Source organism: Psammomys obesus, unplaced genomic scaffold (assembly GCF_907164565.1).
Source record: "Psammomys obesus unplaced genomic scaffold, mPsaObe1.curated_primary_1811, whole genome shotgun sequence".
NCBI lineage: Eukaryota > Metazoa > Chordata > Mammalia > Rodentia > Muridae > Psammomys > Psammomys obesus.
This window is the reverse complement of record NW_026585504.1, coordinates 7,788,007-7,813,418: the sequence shown is the minus strand read 5'-3', so window position 1 is coordinate 7,813,418 and position 25,412 is coordinate 7,788,007. Positions and strand designations below refer to the sequence as shown.

At 40.9% G+C, this 25,412-nt stretch overlaps 1 protein-coding gene across 2 annotated transcripts in view; it reads right to left on the bottom strand.

The window, feature by feature from the left end:
* Anapc1 (anaphase promoting complex subunit 1) overlaps positions 1-25,412 on the bottom strand; it is a 73,527-nt gene that overhangs the window by 5,626 nt on the left and 42,489 nt on the right. For both annotated transcript variants that reach the window (XM_055615451.1, XM_055615519.1), the window contains 18 exons: positions 24,883-25,154; positions 23,843-24,077; positions 20,830-20,921; positions 18,527-18,661; positions 18,296-18,378; positions 17,166-17,244; positions 16,485-16,559; positions 12,910-12,986; positions 12,361-12,451; positions 12,201-12,254; positions 11,111-11,304; positions 9,721-9,807; positions 7,219-7,336; positions 6,119-6,196; positions 5,748-5,815; positions 4,809-4,947; positions 1,242-1,328; positions 574-669 (listed from right to left, as the gene is read on the bottom strand). In XM_055615451.1, coding sequence (XP_055471426.1) covers positions 574-669; positions 1,242-1,328; positions 4,809-4,947; positions 5,748-5,815; positions 6,119-6,196; positions 7,219-7,336; positions 9,721-9,807; positions 11,111-11,304; positions 12,201-12,254; positions 12,361-12,451; positions 12,910-12,986; positions 16,485-16,559; positions 17,166-17,244; positions 18,296-18,378; positions 18,527-18,661; positions 20,830-20,921; positions 23,843-24,077; positions 24,883-25,154 — 2,060 coding nt within the window. The remainder of the gene's footprint in view (positions 1-573; positions 670-1,241; positions 1,329-4,808; positions 4,948-5,747; positions 5,816-6,118; positions 6,197-7,218; positions 7,337-9,720; positions 9,808-11,110; positions 11,305-12,200; positions 12,255-12,360; positions 12,452-12,909; positions 12,987-16,484; positions 16,560-17,165; positions 17,245-18,295; positions 18,379-18,526; positions 18,662-20,829; positions 20,922-23,842; positions 24,078-24,882; positions 25,155-25,412) is intronic.

Sequence of the window (25,412 nt, the reverse complement as noted above, 5' to 3'; positions counted from 1 at the left end):
TGCAAGCTTGGGTACGAAAAACTCTGAGGCTGTGAGACAGCTGCCTCATATCAACCCTGACGAGAAGATCAGTGCTGTAGGAACACTCGTAGGCATCACGTTCTACATGTCCCTGTCACATACTTACAAAATATCCAGAGGATCAAAATAGACACCATCTCCCTAAACTCCCAGTTCTAAACGGCCTGCAGTCTTTCCAAGGAGGTGGGATTTTACACCCAGACACTCACCAGGGCACATGTGACTCACCTACTGCTGATGTGTGGCCTTCCCATGAAGCTTTCCAAAAAGGAGGCAACAGAGGAAATGATCTCTCCCTCCCCAAGCCAGGACAAGACAGAAAGGGACATGGGACTCCTAAGAGGAAGGCAGCCTTCCAGAGAGCATCCTGCTAGCACCAAGTTCAGCCTCTGGACATCAGCATAGAGCTGTCAACTGGGAATGGTTTCCTGATGTCTCAAAGCAAACAAGAAACTGAAAACTGAATGTATGGGAACTTTCACACCGTGAAGGTGAAGTAGGACATTTGAAATACAGGATCAACTGCATCAAAACACAATTTCGGAATCATACCTGATCCATTGCGATGTAGGCAGGCAACATCTCTGGGGTCTCCTGAGTAACACACTCATACAGTACTGAAGAAAAGAGGTCCAGGATCTCCTGTTTCTGTGGAAAAGCACACATACTATGCAGCACGTCAAAGCATATTACAAAATCAGCTCAAGAAACAACTACTTATAACAGCGAGTGCAGCCCACTCTGAAGCTCTATGATAATAGTAAAAAACAGTCATAAAAAAAGTCACAGTCCACGCGGCATTATAATATCAATCAAAATCCAAAAAGGATGGTGAGGCAGCAGTACATGATCTGGGAGAATAATGCTCAACCTGGGGTTACGAAAAAAAAAAAGCTGCGCGAACACACAGAGACAAGCCTTCAGTCAGTTGGAGTGGTGGGATCCAGAGAGGCAGTGTAGCATCAACAAAGACACAGGGATAAACAGCACCCAGGTAAGCACGGAGAATCCAAATCAAGAATCAAATCCAGCAGGTGGGCTTTGGAGAGGAAGGAGGGGTGGTGGCAACAGGAGGCACAGGCTTTAGTCATCGATCTCTAACACCTGTGAAGGATCTCACCACTCTCAAAGGCATACATGAATTTTACAGGTGACTCTGGCTTTCTACCTATAGAGCTACTAGAGTCTTGCCCTGAGGCCCAGGAAACCATCATACTTACTTGACCCATGTTCACAGTTGGCTTGCAGAAATATTCAGCAAACGACAGAAGTGCTGGATCAGAAGTGAATGATGAAATCGTTTCTGGCTAAAAAGGAATATCCACACTTTACGGGAGATAACCAACCGCTGCTTCCCTTTCTGCTCACACTGTAAGGCCTGTAGTTGTAGGAACTCTCCCCTCCTCTCACACATGACCCACAAGACAAAACAAACCACAGCTTTGTCACCCTGTTCTACTAGGAAGTTGCAAGAAGCTTTTGCACAAGCTAATATAAAGTTCGGATTTACCAAAAAGCCAATAATAGACATTTCTTTTTTGTTATAAAAACACTCAGAAAAGGCTTTCCTCCCTCTCTCAATGTCTAACTAAAAAGCCTGCTTAAAAACACAAATACTCCTCTGTGAAGGAACATCTGGGTTGTTTCCACATTCTGGCTATTACAAAAAAAGCTGCTACAAACATGGTTGAGCAAATGTCCTTGTTGTGTACTTGAGCATCTTCTGGATATATGCCTAGGAGTGGTATAGCTGGATCTTGAGGTAGCACTATTCCTAATTGTCTGAGAAAGCGCCAGATTGATTTCCAGAGTGGTTGTACAAGTTTACATTCCCACCAGCAATGGAGGAGGGTTCCCCTTTCTCCACATCCTCTGCAGCATGTGTTATCACTTGAGTTTTTGAGCTTAGCCATTCTGATGGGTGTCAGGTGAAATCTCACGGTTGTTTTGATTTGCATCTCCCTGACGGCTAAGGACATTGAGCATTTCTTTAAGTGTTTCTCTGCCATTCCATATTCCTCTACAGAGAATTGTCTGTTTACAATAGAATACTACTCAGCAGTTAAAAACAAGGAAATCATGAAATTTGCAGGCAAATGGTGGGATCTAGAAGAGATCATCCTGAGTGAGGTATCCCAGAAGTAGAAAGACACACATGGTATACACTCATTTATAAGTTGATACTAGACCTATAAGATAGGATAAACATGCTAAAATCTGTATATCTAAAGAAGGTAAGACTCTACCTAGCAGTGTATCAAAGCAGATGCTGGGACTCATAACTAAACCTTGGGCAGAGTGCAGGGACATATGAAAGAAGGGGGAGTCAGTATGACCTGGTGAGGACAGGACCAAACATATCTGGGCATAGCATAGGGGTCTTTTCTGAGACTGTTTCTCCAACCAAGGACCATGCATGCCTAGAACCCCTGCTCAGATGTAGCCCATGGCAGCTCAGTATCCAAGTGGGTTCCCGAGTTAAGGGGAACAGGAACTATTTCTGACGTGAACTCCATGGCTGGCTCTTTGACCTCTCTCCCACCCCCAATCCCCCAAAGGAGGAGCAGCCTTACCAGGCCACAAAGGAGGACACTGCAGCCAGTCCTGATAAGCTAGGGTCAGATGGAAGGGGAGGAGGACCTTCCCTATAAGTGGACTTAGAGAGGGGCATGGGAGGAGATGAGGGAGGGATGATAAGATTGGGAGGGAATGAAGGAGAGAGGAGAGGACTACAGCTGGGATATAAAGTAAATAAACTGTTACTAATACAAAAAAAAAAAAAACACTTAATTAAAAAAATACAAATACTCAGCCAGGCAGTGGTGTTGGACCCCTTTAGTCCCAGCACTCAGGAAGTAGAGGCAGGTGGATCTCTGAGTTCGAAGACAGCCTTGTCTACAAAGAAAAATCCTGCCTCAAAAAACAAACAAACAAAAAAACCAAAAGCACAAATGATATGGAAGAGTAGGAAAAAAGCAGTCTCACTCAAGTAAGCTGCCAAAAGAGGACAATCACTAGATCCTTATGTATGAGGTCCTAAGAGGAACGAGAATCACACAGACAAAAAGGCAAAGGGGGAAGCTGCCTGGGGCTTGCTGAGGAATTAGCCTTAATAGGACAGCTTAATTCTGCAGGTTCTAATCGTTCTAGTGATGGTTACAGATCAACATTGTATCTAATTATCATTTTAAAACATTTTACTTTAAAAACAGCTAAGGCACTAATTTTAATTTTTTTGTGTTTTGTGTATTTTACTACAATAAGAAAAATTAGTAAGAAAAAAAAACCTCAGTATAGTGCTTAATATTCAAGACTGAATTTAGGTTCCTATTTTAAACTCCCAGTAGGCAGGACACTGGGCTATCTTGTATTTTTTATATTTTCTGTATACAAAATTAAGTTGAAACTTATCCATAAACGGGACTAGCTTTTCATATATGCTCTAATTTTTAGAAAAAGAAATAGTGCTAATTTCAGCTACACGTAAGCAAAAAAAAAAAAAAAAAAAAAAAAAAAATCAAAATATCCCAATGGTAATCTTTTGACTGCCACCAAGAACTTGATATCAAGGCTAGGAACTTTTATAGATTTATATCCAGATAACTATGAGAAAGCTTATTGTCAACTGACTGATCTTCGGATCACATGTAATTGAACTAATAAACTGCTAACTCCTTACTTGCCAATAAAGAAAGCTGAGTTCTGTCCCCACCCTGTGGCTGCTAAGCTGACACATCTTTGCTATTGTGGCCTAAGTCCCAGGTACCATGAGGATCCTCGCCAAACATCTGCCCCTGAAACTCTGAAGGCTGAGATAAAATTGTCAAGTTTAATGCCAGACTACAGGACACATTTCTAATGATGGAAATGAATTCTAGAATACAGAATATCCACTGATTCCTTTCACAGTAATGAGCTTTAACTTACACTTTTAAGTATTTCTTCATTTTAAACATTACTGTAGTGGTAGCTGAATACTAGGAAATAAACTAAAAATCAAGACTCAAGTTGTTATCATTTCCTTTTCATCAAGATTAAAGACAAGTTTGGCTTAAAAATGGATTTCCCAGCCGAGCAGTGGTGGTGCAGACCTTTAGTCCCAGCACTCTGGAGACATAGGCACACCAACTGATCTTTGTGAGTTCGAGGCCAGCCTGATCTACAGAGCAAGTTCCAGGGCAGCCAAGGCTACAAGAAACCCTGTCTTGAAAAACAAACAAACAAAAAAAGGAGGGTCAACTACACAGCAATCTGAGGAGACCCTATCTCAAAAATGGATTTCCCCTCAACAGAGCATAGCCAAGCACAATGGTGTGTGCCTATAACCCAGCACTCAGGAGACTGAGGCAAGCGAACCACAACTTGAGACCAGGCCTGGGGTTACAGCTCAGTGGCAGAACCATGCGAAAGCATAAAGCCCTGGTTCAGTCTCTAGCACTGCAAAACAGATAAAGAGTAAGGGAGCTGGGAGAGGTGCTGCCAAACTGGTCAACACACTAAAACCCTGCCAAAAGGAAGGAGAGTGGGCGGGAGGGAGGAAAAGAATAATTAACAAGTTACAAAATTCTGTATTTGAGGGACTACTAGTAAGTAAAAAAATTATAACAAATATTCCTTATAGTGTAGAGGTGTGTTACAGATGGGACTAAATACAAGTGTTATATAGAATACTAGCAAAACGTCCTTATTTTATTATGGGTGCCACATAAGAAAGCAACGGAAATGATGGTCTACTCAGCTTTACCACCTACAGCAAGAAAAGATGCTAAGCGAAATGCAAACCCTACCTTGAAAGACCGGGCTTCCGAGTTCCTGTTAGAAACAGTCTGTGCCAACAAACTCTGCCACCCCATTGGATCTTCTTTGTAGGAGAGCTGGCCTGCTCTGAGCTTTACATATAAAACTCCATCCTTGGAGAGAATAGACCTGAAAGAAAAAATGAGAAAAGATGAGTTCATCAGAGTATTGTTGGTAGTTCTCAGCTAAAGCTAGTGTCTTCCAGGGCCACTCTGACAGAGGAAGAAGTTATCTCCAATCTCTGACAGGACTGTTCACTATACAAGGGATGACGGATTGCACATAGGTGAGGAGAAGATGCATCCCCACTTTTCTGTGGTATCGAGATTCATGAATTTGTTCACTGAGAAGGGACTGTACCTGCTCAAGATTGAGCTTCTCAGGATCTTATCTAACACTGCTAGTTGCTGTGTCCTTAGCAATATGCCTAAGATACTAGAGTGTCTTAAAGCACTGAAGATCTAGTTTGCCATAGAAAGAAAATAATAATTAATCTAAGAACAAACAGAAATTAGCTTCTAGAGAATCAGAAGATACAACTGGGACCAGACTATGAAACTTTATATGTTTATCGAAACTTTCTATGAATTTAAACATTTCATACACTTCCCAAGGTATAACATTATTAACATGCTAAGTAATTCCTTGCATAATATTCTACCTGAAAGCAATCTTCCAGTCTTGTTATTTTTAGCAATAGTAAAAGGAAGCACCGGAAGATGTCTGACAAGCATCAGATGTTATAAAGTCTCCTTTACACCAAACCTTGCTGTACCCACAGAAAATCCCATTACTGAGAAACTACATTTGTTCAACTTTGTGAGAGCACAGAGTGGCAAACGGTAAGCAGATACTGCTCTAGACTCTGCCCTCCCTGTAGACGTCTGAGCACTGCTGGAAATGCACAAGTGACAGCTCCGCATACTTACTTCAAGTGCTGTTCTCCCTTGCTTAAATCTATGAGCAGCTCCCAGTACCTTGGCCCTTTAACTTTCATCTGCAGGGACAAATATAAACATAACCACTTAAAGCTGGCAAAGTGAACATACTTCTGAGAGAAAATTGTGACTCAGCTACAATGAGCCACCTATAGGTTAGCAAGATCCAACTGCTTGTGAACCATGTTCTGAAAGGACATAAACTATCAGAAAAATCTCTAAGTCAAGACCACCTCTACCCTCCATAAACATTCCTCCTGCTGAGGCTGCCTTCCTATTTTCTTAAGTAGAGGGTCCTCAATAGCTATGCAATTCTGGTTCAATGTACCCTCTGGGTAGACCACACGATCACATCAACTTACCTGCTTTAAAAGATGAAGTTCTGGAAGAAGGGTTGGCGCCATCAGTTCTTCTTTGGTCTGTTCATACCACTGAGTGCTCTTTACAAAGGTAAAACACAGCCAGCGTTGCACAAACGGCCACTCTGTGCATAATATGAAACAGCACAACCCCACTACAGTCTTTGTGCTTGGCAGTGCTAGACTGAGCTATAGCTATAGCCTAATACTCAAACCTTAAAGGACTCAAGCCTACATTCTCTTACAGAGCCTTCACCACCCTCAACACCCTAAAGGCTTGCCCTTCACTGCGCAGCAATACTGAAGGGCTGTGCTTCTACAGCATGCATTTATACATATGCTGAGAACAAGCCCATTTCACACCCCGTCTCCACCCCAACAGTTGCCCCAAACTCTTCAGCAAGACAGAGCACTCTAGCATGCCACACACCCCTCCAATAAGCAAATGCCATCACTGCACTCATGCTTGGCCATGCATTTCCTTCAGGAATATGACATCATCACCTCACTTTTACATCTCTAAGTATAGCACATTTTGACAAACAGAAGTATTTAATAATTTGGTACAGACTACATGATTTATAATCTATGTGTGAATCTCAATGAAAGATCACTCAAATGCACAATTTGGTGATTTCAAATGTTCAACAAAACCAAACTTTAAGATTCTTTATTTGTTTGTTTGTATGTTTTTCAAGGCAGGGTTTCTCTGTAGCCTTTGCTGTCCTGGAATCGTTTAGTAAACCAGGCTGGCCTCAACCTCAGAGATTGGCCTGCCTTAGCCTCCTCAAGTGCTGGGATTACAGGCATGTGCCACCTCATCCAGCTTAAAAATCATTTTAACCTAACTCACTTTGCAGAACACTGTAACTAGCCATATAAAGTTAGCAGGAACATTTCCCAATGGTCAGCTCTAAGGACAAAGAAACAGCTGATGATACCAAAAGTTACACCCAAATACAAGAACAAGCTTGTAGAGCCTGGCAGAGAGCAGCAACCGAGGAAGCTTCAGCTTCCATCACTGCTCACTTAGTATTATCACCTTTTGCCAAAATGCTTCTGAAATAATCTGACCTGCAAAGGTGACAGGGACAGTTAGTTACCTTGTAAGTGACTTCTATCAGGGCATAGCAGGGCGTGTTTGTATCCACATCCACGGGGACCAGGAGCCTTGGTTCTGCAGCCAGCACATAGAGGTGACGGAGGGCCTGGAGATGATACCTGTGCACAGAAAACACAGAAGTGACAAGACCAGGAGCCTGACAACAGCTGCTGCTGACAGGCTCGAGTGGCAAAGACCTTCCTATGAAAAATCTGAAACGAAGATGACAAATTCAATTAGAAGTACAGAGCAATTCTAGTTTAAATTTTATTACACTTATTTAGTGTGTGTGTGTAAGCGCGTGATACATAATATGCAAAGGACTGAGGACAACTTAAGAGGTTCATTCTTTCCTTCCACCATCCGGTACCAGAGGTCAAATTCTGGCAAGCACCTTTACCTACTGAGCCATCTTGGAGACCCCAAAGTATATGGAGAAATCTAAGAAACTACTTATGTAATCTTTGTTCTTCATCTGATTTCACAGGTAAAAAGTTTTACAAGAAAGCAAAAATTGTCCTAACAGGAAAATATTTACTAATGGTGGCCTGAACGCTGATTCAAAACAACAGTCTCGTTCAACTGGTGGGTGCTCCACACAAGACATCTTTTGCCTCCTTTCTCGGGGACATGCTGTAGCTGCTGGCTTTTTCCTCCAGGGTTGGGAGGGAATAAAGGACACCAGTCAGTTCTCCACAAAACAATGCCCGTATGTACACATCCCTGCGTACAAACTAGCACACACACCACCCGGTAAAACACCGCTGTGGGAGAGCGGCAATGTGTGTATATATTTGCTTTTGAATCTTCACAGTAAAAATTTTAACTTTACAATTTATGTTTTAGAATGTAAACATAAACATTTAATTTTTAGATCCCATTAAAGAGTAATGAAATGATATTACAATAAAAAACAGGGCCGAGGAGATGACTCACTCGCTGGGGTGGTAAAGTGTGAAGACTTGAATTTGGATCCCTAGATCCAATCGGAGTGAAGACAAGCGGATCATGGGGTCCCAGGGGCTTGGCAGCCAGCCATTCAAGCACTAGATCCAGTAGGAACCCTACCCCAAAAAGTAAATCATAGAGTGACAGACAAAGATAATCAACGTCAACCTACAGCCTACAAATGCACATGCAGGACAGGTGTACACATGCGCACACAATTTAGAAAAACTAGTGATTAAAGAAAAACAACCGTCCCTCTTCTCAGTCAAATCCATTCACCACTGTAAGTGTATGAAAAATAAAACGGAAAGGGGGGAAATCACTGCTATTAGTTATATCTAAAAGAGGAGGAGGAGGGAGCGCTGGGTACTGGATACTGGGCCCTACACAGGCTAAGCAGGCACTCTGCCACTATGCCACGTCCACAGAACTACACACAGACTCTTGGTGTTTATCACCAAAGTGCTTTAAGATAGGTACGGTGGTGCATGCCTATAATCTTCCAAATAGAAGATTACAGGTTCAAAGTCAGCCTCGGTCACATAGCTAGTTCCATGCAAACTTTGAATACATAGTAAAACCTTGTTTAGAATAAAAGAAGAGAGGGAGGGAATGAGGGACATAAGCAAGCACTCCACTGTAATGACCTAGTAACTTACTATAACAACCCACCAAGACATTCTAAACGACAGGCTGGAGGCCACATGTCAGAGCTGTAGATAAGTTAACAATGTGCTCATGTTCTACCTAGCCTAGCAGAGTTTGGATTTCAGATCAGGCTACTTTCCTGATCTGAAAGTAAAGATCAGGAAAAGAGCAGCCTTTCCTGTCACTGGTTAAACTTGACACTAGAGGAAAGTGATGGCTTGAGTGGCGGCAAGGGCTCCTGACCCTTCACTACTAGACAAAGAATGCTGCTGACTTTCATGTGGGCAGACAACAGAGAGCGCTATCACTTAGTACTGCCTGCTGCCTATGTGTCATTCATCCCTTTCCCGATGCACTAAAGAGGTCCTTATCCTGGACACTTCCCTGGAAAAGGAAGTCGTTCTTTATGCTCTACGATGCTCTCTAAATGTTCTATAACGCTCACTTTATTTGACTTAGGGTGACTGCTTTAAATTGTCTGTTTTATTTTTTATAGATCTCTATTTTTATCTCTCATTGATGGCATTTACACAGAACTTCTCAGCAAATGTGTAAAAGAAGGATTTCACATTGCCACTAAGTCAGATTAAGTTTTTTCTTTGAATTTAATAATTTACCGGAAAAAAAAATCCCTTTGTACTTCCCTTGGCTACTACAGTTTGTATGGTAAATTTGTACCTAAAGATAACTTTATCTGGCCAACATCTGGGTGTACAAGTTTAACAGATGTGACAATGACCAGGCATTAGATGTCTAGCATTTTCTTCTAGTCTAACATTTTGAAAGAGACACTTAAATGATTCAGCCAGGAAGGTAAATTCAAAAACATAGCAACAGGCCATGAAAGCAAAGTGGACTGATTCCCCTGGAGCACTCAGAAAAGAGACTGAGCAATGCACGAACTCACCGGTTGTCAGTGCTGTGGGCAGGGAAGTGTGGGTAAAGGGCGCAGAGGAGAGCAGCAATGGATGAGTTGGATGTGCTCAGAGAGTACCTGCAGGGCAAAGGCAGTGGGACACACATTACTAATTTCCCTGCTCATATATATCCGCAAGGATTCTTGGGTCAGAAGAGTGGGGTTCTGTAACCACGCGTAACTGGTAAGATGTCACAATAAACGAAGTTTGTATCCTTGGGGGTACATCTCTTTACAGTTAGTCCTTGCATCATTTCTAGGTTGACTACTATTCAAAACAGAAGCAACACTCTGCAAATGTTAAAATGCTGAAGTACTTTATCATCTTGATATATCAAAATTCAAAGATGAAGACCCATATATTAACATTAGAAACATGTGGATTAAATGTAACAGTGCAGGCTGTTATAAACATCAATCTTACATTTAAAAATAAATATAAGATTTAAAATAAAACATTTAAAAATAAAACAATCACTAAATTCCAATGCCGGGGCTAAAGAGATGGCTCACTGGTTAAGAGTGTGAGCTGCTCTTCCTAAGGATCCAAGTTTGGTTCTCAGCATCCATGTTAGGCGGCGCACAATTGCCTGCGACTCAAGTTCCAGGGGACCTGTACTCACGTGCATAAACCCTTACACAAACACAGACACACAAACACATAATCAAAAATAAAGGCAGAAGCAGAGATGAAGAAAAGTAATTCAGCTGAAAGACTAGCAAACAGTCACGCATGCGGCATGTAGATGGGACTGTGGGCACACATGAGCTGCAGGCACTTATTTGAAAGGAAATAACTTCAAAAATCATAAAATACAAAAAAAAAATTATAGTTAACATTCCTTTACCTATTCTTGTTGGCTCTTTAACTTTTATTGTTGTGCCAGAAATTCAAGGGTTGGGCCCTGCACAAGACAGGTAAGTGCTTTCTGATTGAGCTGCACCCAGCCTTTAATTCATAATCCTCAATTATTAGGAAGCAACTGTCACACAGGGAGAAAATACACACCTTGCTCACAATCTCTAACTTTTAAATCTTTGTTTTATATACTTCTGGAAAGGGGAAAATAAGCCTACGTAACTTTCAGAAATTAGAGCAGTTGGCCAAGGTCACAGACATCAGGTAAGTGAAGCCACAGTTAAAAGCCACAATATGGCAGGAAAGTCAACCCTCTGCAACTGGTACAGTCAGTGCAGTTCTAATTAACGTTTCATCATGTCATTTACTATGGAAAATAACAAATTCCAAGATTTGTATGAAAGAGGCCAACAACAGAAATAGGTACTTTTAAAAGTGAAAAAAAAAAAACATCACTTTTATAGATCTCATTCATGTACTCTTTTTAGTTAAGTAACAAACAAAACAAAACATACTCATTACCTTCCTCCTCCCAAAAACAGGAGGCCCAGAGCCATGTGGTGGGCCAAGTGGAAGCCATAGTTCATCTCTCCACCCGTCTTCATATGCAGGAAGCGACAGAGCTGCAATACCTTCAGGTTCCCAGAGCCAGCCATCACCATGGCAAGAGACAGCAGGACAACACTCAGGCAGGTTTCAAGGTTGTAGGGTCCTGTCTGGTGACACAGAAACATGACTTTGTGTTAATTTTTATTACGTTTCTTAATTACCAAAATATCTAACACTGGAAAATTACAAATGTTTGTAACTTTAAAACTAAATCTACAAAAACAAATACTCTGGTTATGAAACAGAAATTCAATGTAGACAGTTTAAGAATGTCGCATCATAAAGTATTCAATGCACCACCTATTGAAAACTGACATTAACCCAAGTCATCTTTCTCTCAGAAATTCTTCCTGTACATACATACATATTTATCAAGGAAATTCAGATACTACTACACATGCTAACCTTTTAATAAGTTATAAGCAATTCTCACACACACACAAAAAGTTATACAGCGTAAGTTTATAACTTACATCCAATATGTAAGACCATATGGATATGGCATAACTTATTGAAATAATTTGGGAATTTTCTTACATTTCTAATTTTTTCACATTATAAAACTACTGCATAGGTCTGTGTTGTTAACAAGGAAATAAGATCTTGCAGTCTCCTTGTTATCAGAGAAGTAACCTCTCAAGAACAACTGTATCCTAATTTTTTTTTTTTTTAAGGAAAATTTTTGGCATTCAGTGACATGACAGAATATAAAGTATGACAATCCACAGATATTATATACCTCACATTTATTCTCTTGTCAAAAGAATTAGAAATACACACATCCTCCCAGGCTAATCATATATATTCTCAACAGTAACCATAGTTTCACCTAACTTAGTATCTTAAAACCAAAACATAAAGATGAGCAGTGGTTCAAATCTTGCTTTAAATTCAAAAAGAAAAGGTATTTGATAACTCATAAGTTTCTAATTTATCTAAGAATGTTCTTTGTTTACTTTATTCCCAAATAGGGGAAAGAAAAAAAAAAAAAAAAACAACTTACCACTGAAGCATTGGGTGCAGATAAATAATTCATAAAATCTTTTGCAAATTTATGCTGGATAAAAAGAAGAAAAATTGAAAGTTAAAAGTGGCATCTTAAGGCTTTGATTGTAAAACAGAAGAACTCACAGCACAGCAGCATGGGCCAACATCTTTCTCACCAAACAGTTAAATGCTGATAAGTTTTCTGAGCCGGCAAATCGAAAACCCAGAGACAAGCAGGCTCCTGCGATTATGTAGACGTGTGCTTGCCTGAAAACAGATTACAGGAGACATGATGCTGCTGCTGTCCTTTAAAATCCACTGTCATCTACCCTCCTGGAATAAAAATAATATCCATCTTTTACGAACTAATTTACAGCCTTCTGAGAATGCTGAAGTAGGACCCTAACCAATCCGCACATTTTGAGGGAGTTTTTCAGAAGACCATGTGACTCTTGCTAATATAGCCTGACTCTTACATGACATTCTTTCATATACTACAAGGAAGGACAATTTTAAAAAGTGTCCCACCCCCAACTCTAACCCCCGAAAGAAAAGAATGGAAAAAAAAAGAAAAAGTACAACTAAATGTCCTTGTCTTTGAAACAGGATCTCATAGAGTCCACACGAGGGATTCAGAATTACTCAAACAAACAGCACTTCTCCTGTGTAAGTAAACTGTTCTGACAGGTGCTAACACAGTTACTATTACATATTACATTACTTACGACAAGGTTTCCAAATTCAAGTCCTCTGAGCAAGGCAATTCAATTTCACTCAAAGAGATACTATTTTCTCTTATAATCTGTTAAGAGAGAAAGCAATTACATCTGAACACCACTGTTCTAGTTACAAATATGTCACGAACTAGCTGTCATGGCTGTTATTTACAGAAAATAAACACCAAAGTGAGTGATTTATATATACATGGATAACCTGCCTGTAACACTCATGCATACAGAACTTTCCTATAACATCATAAAGGAATAGGTTATGTCTGTTTTGACAGTAGGAACTTTTAAGTTTCTTTGAATTACTCTGTTTGTTGTGTGGGGGTGCATATACAGAGGTCAGAGGACTGCTTATAACTACAATTCTCTCCTACCACGTAAAAGTTCCTGGAATTAAACTCAGGTCCACCAGGCTTGGCAGCAAGAGCCTTTACCTGCTCACTGAGCTACTTCACTGGGCCTCTTTTGGGTCTTTAGTAAAATATGAACCCTGGAGCTTTAAAGCCCAACTCTAAGGCTACACACGAGTTGCCTGATGGCTCTGTGACTCATCTGTAAATGAACATAATGGAAGTCAATGCACTGACAGCTCCTAGAATTAGCACACTGCACATAGAAATCTTTTGTGTTAGCTACGGTTATCACTACATAGCTATTCCAGCCATGGTCACACCGCCACACGGAGCATCAACTAAAAAGCAACACTGGGAAGAAAACCCCTCTAGAATCTGGTCCTCTGTCATCTTCCTATGGTCTTCTTAAGTTATAAAAAAAATAATAGGAGAGCTCAAAGATCCATTCCAATACCATGCAGTTTCTATTATTCTCGCTCTGTAGTATAGCTTGAAGTCAGAGCTATAACCACCTGTAAGCTGGCAGAGGAATCCAGTATTCCAGTGAACCCAGCACTCAGAGGGTAGAAACAGGAGGATTCCAAGTGAGGCCAGCCAGGTCCTAAGAGCCAGTTTCCAGGTTGTTCCAACCTTGCCTATCTGGATGATTGTGCCCACGGCCCACAGAGCATAATACATTCATCATCAGCATTTGTGCACTGGTTACTGAAAATCTTCACACAAGCCTGACTCATGACAGGAAGCTGAAACTGCCTGTGTGCCCAGCAAAGGACAAGAGAAAAGAAGCTGGCATGTTCACGACAGAATAACCTACAGGATGGACTATTAATACACTCGGTGATATCACACACTGTGCTGAGCAGACAGCGCACACAAACGACGACTTCACGAAAACAAATTCATCAGTAAGAATACCACATTTGGGAAAAAACAGTGAGTATGGAAGGAAGGGCGCTCAGAGAAGCAGCTTATGGGGCACAGGTTTGCGTCCACAGGCTCCCCACTAGTCACGTCCTATTAAATAGTATGCTTAACTGTATGTCCCACAGAAATCTTATCTGAATAGAAAAATGAAAATAAATACTGATATCTAGTTAATGTTACACATATTGAGATATTAGGGAGAAGTTATTACTGTTTACAACTTGAAAATGTATTTAAAAGTTATGAATGAAATGACGGAACAGGGGAGCTGAAGAGATAGCTCAGAGGTTAAGAGCACTGGCTGCTCTTCCAGAGGTCCAGAGTTCAATTCCCAGCAACCACATGGTGGCTCACAACCATCTATAAGGAGATCTGGTGCCCTCTTCTGGCATGCAGGTGTACATGCAGACAGAACACTGTAAACATAAAAATAAATAAATCTAAAAAAAAAAGAAAGAAAGAAAAGGAAAGAAATGAAGGAACAGGTAAGCAGATAAATGTACAATTAAACAATTTATACAGTAAGACGCTTACTACAGAATCTATCAGTAACAGGGTGTCATACACGGTCCATTCACATTTTAGTTTTAAATATGCCCTCCACAGAGTATGAAGGGGAAGCAGTGCAAGACAGTTTTAGCAACAGCTAGTTACAATATTGACTCTGAAGCCTTGTTACAAAGGAGACTACTTGCTTTTAACTAATAAACTCAGCTTATTTAGTGTTTATGGTAAAATTTCAAATTTTATAAGCAGAATCTTAGATAAATGTATAATTAGAATAAAAATAGCAAAAAGCTCTCTTTAGAGTATTCTAGTCATTTAACTCTCAAGCCTCTGAGGACAAGAGCAGGCCGAGTCTGTGGTCAGTAGACACGTTTTTGGCCCTTATTTTAAACTATCCATGTGCATGTGCACCTGGTGTGTGACACATATATGTGAACGCTTGTATGTGTGTGCACAGGCACTGAGGGGGCTCTAGCCTGCCCGGCCACAGCAAAAATGGCTCTGCTGGGCCTTGTCCTTCCAGCACTCCCTCCTCCTTGCTAAACTGTTAGATTACAGTCCTAAAGTAGCCACAAAGGTCTAGTCCCTTATTTAGCCACTTCCCCTTCCTGGGACTGACCACCAAGGTCCAGCTATCAAAGTATTAAAGTACAGCAATCAAAAGCCCCCTTGTGGCTATCCTAATTAACCTGCCCAATCAAAATTAACCAAATCATCCTAAAACGGGGCTTTGCCTTGCACCTTTATAAACTGCCATTTGCCTACAGGCCATGTCTATCTCCTGTCTGTCTCCTCTCCATCCAGAGGCAGTCCTTTGCCCCTCCAGGACAAAGGACTGCCTTTGTCTTGCCTTTCTCCCTCTTCCCTTGTCCTCTAATGCCTGTCTTTGTTTCTTATTCCTTGCCCTTCATCCTTCTGAAGCACATAAACCTCTGTGTTGAGAACTTGGTCTTGGGGTATCCTGAGCCAACTTTGAGGTCCCTACAGGTACAGAAGCCTGAAGTTGGTATCAGAATCTCCCTTGATACTTTTTCTGTCTTATCCACCGAGGCAGGGTCTCTTAATCAAACTCAGGGTGTCACCAATATTTCTAGTCTTGCCAGCTAGCTTGTGCAGAGGAATCCCTTTTCCCATCAGGATTTACACGGGATTTGGGCACCCTAACATCACACCCACCCTAACATTTCAGAAAGCAAAACCACACAAATAGAGTATGCATAGCAAGCTTAGTGGAGAAGATCCCTACAATACTCGTCCCACCACGTCAGTCTACAGCCTCTATCAGACAGCCTGGAGAGGGTCACAGATAGCCGCAGGGTTCTAGTAGGACTGGGATAGAAGGGTTCACATGAAGAATGTGAGCACTAGCAGGACCAGGCTGCTTCAGGCCATGACCAACCCTGCAAAGAGAACCCGCCTAAAGGAGGAAAGGCTGGAAGTTTCAGCTCTGGTCCTCTTGCTTCCAAGGCAAGCACTTTAGCTGCTGGGCCATCTCCTCAGCCCTAAGCATACACTTTTAAAATCAAACTTCCTCTGTCTTCAAAAGATAGCCCTAAATATGGGCAGCAAAGATTGCTCAGCAGTTTTAGGCATGTACTGCCCTTCCAGAGGACCTGAGTTCACAGCACCACTACAGGCAGCTCACGACTTCAGGCCTCCTTAAGCATCAGCACTCACTAATAGATGCATACACACTTAAACTAGTTAAAAAAAAAAAAAAAATCTAAAAAGAGACTGGCAAGAAATCACTATGTTATTAAAGTTACAGGATTTATTATTTGTACTTACCTGAGGAACATTGCTGTCAACCCACTTGGAATTTGGTAAAATATCATCCCACAAAATCAGGCACCGAGCAAGCGTCTTAAAAATGAATAACAGACAAAATTAATTAGGCAAAGCTCATGTATTTCCTAACAATTATAATGATAAGTAAACTAAGGATTAGTTCCCAACTAATAACTACTTAAAAAAACATAGACTATCAACTAAATACCTAAAAATAAAGATTTAAATCTTAAAGAATATTAAAATTCAGTTTATCACCATCAAAGTTTTGAGGGTTTGGAGAAGGCTTTCTTCTTCTATGAAAGAAAAATCACAAAGGAGTGAGCCATAGCTCAGCATACACGTCAACCTAAAGGCTGCCACATGGTACTAAACTGCTAACGCTCAGTCCAACCTTAACAGTACTATAGCATCCTCAATACTAAAAAACAACACAAGGTCCTGGTCACGTGTTGCCTTTTAGTAGGTTTTGAATAATAATACAAGATATGTCATTCCAAGCAGATGGTTACCTTTCCTAGCCGTCCTAAATTCTATTTTGGAAACTTCTAAAAAACAGTGCCAATCAGAAAAACATGCCAAGTTAAAAGTAAAGCCCTTTTATGGAAAAGCACTTCGATTTTCAAACTAAACTTGTGCTCCCTTGTGTCAAGAAAATGACAATAAAAAGCAGCACCATACCCTAAGCAAGAGAAATTCAGGCTTCACAAAGTCCAGCAAATACATGGTATCCGGAGCTCTCAGCCAGTCAGCAATAGATCTGTTGATGGAGGACATCAATGAGGGTCACTGCTCAAGTAGAAGACCAGGTAATCCAAAGTACACAACATCAAATCATTTCTCCCCTCCAGTACAAGTGCACCTTTTCCATTAATGCATCACAAATTCTGACATAATATTTATTTTTATGTCTTACTATAACATAAGTTCTATCAGGATGTTTTCAGTTTTGTTTTGTTCGTTGAAATACCTCCAGTATCAAGAAGACACTAACATAACATTCATCCAAATAGAAGATTAGTATCTTTTACCATCTGTTAATTCTATATAGAATTTTCCTAATTACAGGAATTTAGAACATTGTAGAGTTTTATGAATCTCAGAATAGTTTTCAAATTAAAAGAATTAAGGTGAGCTGACGACATAACTCAAGACAGACAAGGAAAATAGAAGGTTTAGTCATTAGAAAAGTTTTTAAACAAAGCAGAAGCCATTTTTATAAATGGCAAACAAGTACAGAATAATGCTAAGTATTTCTGGCTTAAACAGTACTCACAAGGATATGCCAATTTACTGAAAGGACCTGGCAGTTCTTTGGGCTAGCCCTCCATATCCTCTGCTTCCATACCCACTTGAAAATCGTAGAGGCAGGGGGAATTTACATCTAGATTAAACCCAGATGGTCTTTTGAATTTTTAATCTTTATTCGCTAAACAACTCAGTATTAAAAACCATTTATATGGTGTATCTATATTTCATATTATAAGTAATCTATAGATGATTTAAAGTAGAAAGATGACATGCATGAATTACATACAAATGCCATGATTTAAAGAGGCTAAAACATTTGTGGGTTCTAGTCTCTGTAGGGATCCCGGGACCAACACCCTGAACACATTGGAACAAGCAACCTGACGGACGGCATTACCAAAGAAAACAGTGCTACATAAAGTCTACTTGGCTCCTGTTATCCGAGAGAACACACATCAGGCCGCTCTAGCCAGGGAGAAACACGCATGAGAAGACTGTACTGCTGTGGACAAAAAGGACGCCTGCCACACGTCACGAGGGACAGGTGAGGGCGCTAATACCTGTTATTGGTTTTTAAGTAGATCATAGCCAAAGCCAGAGTGGCACCTGGACAAGTCACATCCACGTTTATGGTATCTCCTTCCTGGTGAGAGAAGTTACTCGTGTAAAGGCTCTGAATCCACCAGCCCGAGCATAGCACCAGCACACATACAGGGATACAGGAAAGCCACTACTCTGCAGCTAACCTCTTAGCCCACGGCACTCTCATCTCTTACCCTGACTTGACTTACTTTAATTTGGTAGCTTGGAGACTTATGTTTCTCCCTGTGCATTCCAGTCTGAAAGCGCCTGTGACCTCCGACCATGTACTGATACAGCTGCTCAGGCACATTAAGGTCAGACATACCAATCAAATTGCTGCCATGCTGGAAAAATCAAATAACTGAGATGAAAAGAAGTCTTACAGCAGTAAATCGGTAACACATATCATGATAAACAAACGGGCACACTTCAGAAGAGGGCATTTTAATTTTGATGTTTCTCCCAATTACAATAAAGCTACAGATTAATAAATGTCAAGATATTACTTCTCACAAAAATTATAATGTACGTTCAGAGCTACATACTTCCATTTCATAAAATACATGAAGAAGACAAAAGACGTAACACATTCAGAGTAAAGGAAAAGATGGAGCATATATTCAAAACCTGACCTGTGAACACCGAGTACTTTGTTGATTCCTGCACCTATAATCTCTTCAAGTAACCACAACAAAAACTTCCTGAGTACCTACCCAGCACCATGCGCAATTCTGCTATATTTAAAATGAGTCAACTCAAGTTAGCAACCCTATCTGTTCTAGTTAGTTTTGTTAGCTTAACACAGCCTTGAGTCACCTGAGAGAAAAGCCTCAACAGGAATTGTCTAGATAAGACTGGCCTTGGACATGTCTGTGGGGATTGACTGCCTTAGTTATTAATTGATGTAGGAGGCCCAGCCCAGTGTGGGTTGTATCATCCCTAGGCAAGTGTTCCTGGGTTATAAAAACTAGCTAAGCACGAGCCTGTGAGCAAGTCAGAAAGTGAGCCAACAAGCAGCACTCCTCCATGGTATCTGCCTCAGGTTCCTGACTTGAGTTCCTACCCAGAATGGAAGTGTAAGCAGAAATAAACCCTGTCCTCCCCTAAGGTGATTTTGGTCAGTGTTTTATCACACCAACAGAACTAAAGTAAGACACCACTGAATAGCTACTACTATAATGAGGAAAGGGAGGTACGATTTAACCAAGCTCAAGACTACCTACTACTAACTCACAAGGCTGTATATCAAACACAACAGTTCTGCTCAACAGTCATGGGGCTGCTTAACCAACAAACAGACACTAATGTAGTTAAATGATTGGATTCAGCACTAGTGAGGACCAGAATGCCAGCCCAATCCACAGTGTGATGCTTTTTACATAGTACCACCTGCCTCTGAAGCTCGTGTCAGCTGGGAGGAGAAAACACATGGCCAACAATGACAGATTTTCAGAATGCACACAAGAAGCAACACATTCCACTACAGCATTCTGAATATCATTTAGCTTCACTAGAATACTGCCTTGGTGGCTTTTCAAGGCAATCACATTCCAAGTAAAAAACAGTAATTATGAAATGTTTTTGGTAGTTTTGTAGACATCTCTTGGATGGAGTGAGAGATGAGTCAAACAGACACTGTATTCTGTCACAAAGCAAGAGCTGCTATGGCGACACTCTGGATCAACACTCAGTAATCAACAGAGCACAAAAGAGGATTATGATTATTTCTGGCAATTACTAGAGATTCTTACAGCTCCACTACTTTTCTATCTGTGTACGTGATCATTATATGCACATGAATGAATATATGTGTCTGAGTGTGCTGTATGTCCACGGGCATGCAGGTACATACACACATGTACAGCTATCTGCGTATACCTGTACACAGGAGCCACACGAGCCACAGGAGCCACAGGAGGACACTGGGTAACCCGCTCTAGCATTCTCAGTGTGCACTGATATCCAAACTCAAGTTCTCATGCTTATACAGCAAACACTCTGATGCACTAATCCACCTCTCCAGCCCTCTTTTCTTCCAGAGTGGTTTACCATTCTTTATCTTATGTCTTGAACTTTTTTTCAAGAAATTTCAGGACTGGAGAGATGGCACAGCAGTAAGGAATACTAGCTGTTCTTCCAGAAAACCTCAGTTCAATACCTAGCACCCACATGATGGCTACCTGTAATGCTGGTTCCAGGGGATCCAATGCCATTTTCTGGCTTCGTCAGACACTGCACATACATGGTGAACAGAAATACATGCAAGCAAAACATTCATACACATTAAAGAAAAAAATATATCATATTTTATCTGGGAACACTTACATCTAAGTCAAGGGAAAGAAATCTTAGAGTCTCATTTCACAATAATTTTTCTCCACTGAAAACTGGAGACTTTGAAAAAAGAATCCAGTTAAGTCACAGGATAGCATTCAGAGCTGAGTATCAAGATTGTTCCTTTCAATTCAAAGATGTCCTGATTTTTAAAAGCAGAGAAAGACAGACTACTCACCCCCAAGCAAACCATGCCCAGGGCCAGGCCAGCAGCTAAGGAGTAGGACTCTCTGTCAGTGCAATATTCCATTTCTGGACCAGGGGGCCGCCCTAAGGAGGACAAAGAAACACAGGTAAAGCCAGCCTATTAGAGATCCCAACTTGTAAAAGTTTTAGGGAATTCACTTTCCAGTTGCTTACGATAAAAACATTGTCCAAAAACATGTCCAACGTCCCAGCTTATCTAAAGTTCCCAAAAGGTTCTTAAATTTACCTATTAAAGCTTCTATCAGCAATGACTTTCAAATACTGGGAAAACTTCAGTTTTCCAAAAAAAAAAAAAGCCAAGTAAGAATTATGGTTTTTAAAGAGACAAGTACTTTGGGCCTGGCCCGAGAGCAACTCCAGCAAACCATCTTGACTGCCACACTGAGTCCACCCCAACACTTAAAAAAGGGGATAATTACTTTTAAAAAATTGTTTCCATTGTTTCCATTAAAAATATAATTTTTAACCATTTGAATTTATTTGTTATTTTCAAATGCATTCATTAGATGTGATTAAAATATTCATATGTGTAATAAATAAAATGTGCGTTTACTTTCTGCTTTTAAAGTGTGTTTCTAGATTTTCATTTGAATATATTCAGTATCACGTGTGCCTATGATAAAAATCCATACATTTAAAAGCATTCCATTCTAATAACTCTATGCTTTAGGGCAGCAGGTTTTCAATGTGTGGCTTGCAACCCCTTTGGGGGTGGCATATCAGATATTTAATTACGATTCATAACAGCAGAAAAATTACAGTTATGAAGCAGCAACAAAAATAACTTTATGGTGGAGGTCACAACATAAAGAACTGTATTAAAAGGTCAGAGCACTGGGAAGGTTGAGGACTACTGCTTTAGGAAAACAAAATGGTTTCCCTCTAAAAAAGCTCATACTTCTGGAATTTTATTCTTCAGAGCTAAAAAATGGTATTTTAAAAAAAGGTATATGAAGGTAATCAGTATAATAGTTATGCATAACAACAAAGAGATAGAAACAGCCCCTGAAAGTAGCTGGACATGATGACACATGCTATAACCCCAGCACTTGGGGGTGGAGGAAGGAGAAGCAGTTCAAGGCCAGCCTTAGCTGAGCACCTACCTTTAAAAAAAAGAAGGTAGGGCTGGAGAGATGACTCAGTGGTTAAGAGCACTTGCTGCTCTTCCAAGGGACAGATTTGATTCCCAGCACCCCACGGCAGCAAATAACAACTGTCTGTAACTCAAGTTCCAAAGACTCCAACACCCTCTTCTGGCCTCTGGGGCCACTGCACATGGTGCACAGGCATACATACAGGCAAAACACCCACAGATACATAAAATAAAATAAAAGTCTTTTTAAATAAAAAAAAGTTCTAAAATAAGATAATTAGGCATTTTAGAAAACTCCATAAGGTATACAAAATCAAATTAATTTTAAAAGATACTTATGACAATGAAACATTTTCACTCATTCATTCATTCATTCATTCATTCATTCATTCATTTTCATTTCTTTGAGGCTGTTCTGGATTCTCTTTGTAGACCAGGCTGGCCTCAAACACACAGAGATCCATCCATCCCCCTGCCTCTGCCTCCCTGAGTGCTGGTATTAAAGGTATGTACCACTGCCGCCCAGCATGACAATGAAGCACTTTCAAAGGCAGAATATACATGATAATAACTATATAAAGAAACAAATACACGAATCCAAGATGAAATCCCACACACAGAATGTGAAAGAGGTGTGGTGTGGCTGAGACAGCAGCTGTATCATCAGACAGCACTGTGGAACAGCAGCGTTCACTTAGCCTCTACATGAACAAGCCCAAAAGAGCAGAGCTGGGTACTTTTCAGACCTATAACTTATGCTACTTTATAGTTTGTTATAGGATGTTTCAATTTTGCAAATAACTTCTATTATCACTGTGGCAGATCAAAGTTTCAGCCCCAACCTTCACTAATCTGCGGCGCACCCACCCCTGAAACAGCTTTAAACGGTGGACCTGCCAGATGCGGCCTGGGATTTAGCTCGCTCAACTGCAAAGAACGGAACATACTGAGTTCTCCTATACATCCCAACAGAAAGTTCACGCTCTCGCCTGGGTCCTAGCATAACAGGTGAAGCAGAACTAGAGCAACCAGACCATAGATTTACAGCCTAAGGCAGACCCAGCAAGCCAATTTTTTGGTAGTTCATTTTGCAGAAGTGGGGAAGCAACAGCTCTGTGATGTAATCATGCTAAAGGATAATGCATATTCACTAATACACTCTGAAGGTCAGATGTCGCCAAAGGGTTTTACTTTCCACGGCTTCCCTGCTGGTAGACATTAAATGAAAACATTAACTGCCAGACTCTAGAAATAAAATGCCTAATTTCACGAGAGCATTATAATCATCCACCACTTACTGTTAATTTATTGCTGTAATTTATGTTAAACTTTGTCACTCATATATACAGTGGTCTCTTATCTATAGGTTCTGCACTCATGGACTCAACCAACCACACACCAAAAATACATTTAAAATCCTACCTGCACCAAACACCCACAGCCTTCCACCATTATTCCCTAAATAACCCAAGCGTAAAAACTGTTTACATAGCATTTATCTTAAGATGTATAGCCCTTACAGTTTAGCAGTGATTGGCAGGTAACCGAGGTGTTGCCTAAGTTACAGGAGACAGTCACTTGCTTTTTCTCAAGTGTTCTTGTCCAACAGAAGAAAACAGGTGATATTAGGAACCAAAACAACGAGGATTTAGAGAGCACCGTGGCCTTGCCCTCTCAGGGTTACCTCCTGCACAGCAGCAGAAGCCCTGGCTACACTACCTGTGAGCTTTGCCTTCTTTTTTTTTTCTTTTAACTAATTATCTGTTTATTCTGTGCTCATAAAAGCTACTCTTTGTTTTCCTTAATTTTCACAATTTTACCATCATTTTTCATGGTACATGTCTGTATGGAAATATGCACCTGTAATGATTAAGCACTATTAACCGTATACCTATTTCAGCCAACAGGACTTCCGCAGTATGCCTGTGAGCTGTGCCCTGATAAACAAGGCCAATGCCAACCACAGCAGCCACTTGGACATTGTGAGGCACATCAAGCTCTGTGGACGTCGGTGGTAAGAGAGCAGGGACGTGAATGCTAAGAAGCCGGGTAACTGACATGTCCATGGTGCCGAGTTTCGCAGCAGAAACACCAAGGAGCAATCCAATGCTTGTCATTTCATGGCCCTACAAAGGCAAACAGAATAAAACTCAGACACTACAAATGTAGCTTTCTTGAAATACTGTGTGTGTGTGTGTTGCTCCCAGAAAGCTGTCCATTTAGTTTTTGAAGCACAGTCTCTCACTGAGACCTGGGACTCAAAACCGGGTAGCCCCTGAAGTCCTCTTTTCTTCTGACCCCAGTACCAGAACTCTAAGACTGCTCCACCACAGCTGGCATTTTATGTGAGTGCTGGAAACCAAACTCATGTCTTCATGTCTGCATGACAAGCAATGAACTACCTGAGCTGTCTTCCCAGCCCCACAAATAGCTCTATATAAAACAGTGCCTGTCTCTTTCACTATGCACCTAACACGTGGTCTCAGCTCTCATAGTGTTCTAATAGGGAAAACATTAAATTAAAAACACACAAATCCACAATTAAAAGTGTTTAATTCTCAAATACAGGTATATGAGATTATTTAAAGAAGATTAATAATTTTTTATTAGAATCTCTAAAGAACCTGACCACATTAGCCGGAAAAGCAGAAGAAAGTGGGACAGTCAAAGAGTGAGCAATGGAAGAGCAGTAAAGTGGCTGAAGTGAGCAAGACCACACAGACCCCAGAAGCAGCCTGAGAGCAGCGGAGGGTAAGTAAATGGTCCTGAGCAAAGCACACATGCTGGTATACACTTTCGGAAGACTGTCTCCTCCCAGGAGATGAGCACAGCTAGAGGTGCAGGAATCATACAAGGCAAACAGGACAATTAGGAAATATTGCAGTAGATATGTGTGGCACAATGCCAGGCACGGGGATGACGGGTTCTCACCTTGGTCAAGTAGTCATGGATATTCAGAGTAGCCAGCTTGGTAAGGTGCCCATTCAGACCCAAGGCCATGAGAAAGCCGGCGTACTCATTGGCTAACTCGGCATGCTTTGGCTTGTTGTAGACAATCCAAGCTGAGTCTATCTGGGAGGCAGGGGCTATCTTCAGGCCAGCAGCCACGCCATTATGGAAGCTGGCCCAACTTGTCATATTGGGAGGCACATCAATGTTTCCACTATTAAGATCTACAGTTGTGTTTCGTGGAGGGGCTCGCCCTAGGCAGACAAAGGAGAAGTGAATTAAGAGAATTTACAAAAATTAAAACTCAAGTCTTTGAAATAAGGTTCCATTCAAAACCCTTCTGGGGGCTAGAGAGATGGCTCAACAGTTAAGAACACGTGTTACTCTTACAGAGGACCCAGGTTCAGTTCCCAGCACTCATACTACGGCAGCTCAGAACTCTCTGTTGTTAAAAATGCCAAACCTGGAGCTGGAGAGATGGCTGCACTGTTCAAACCACTTCCAACTCTTTA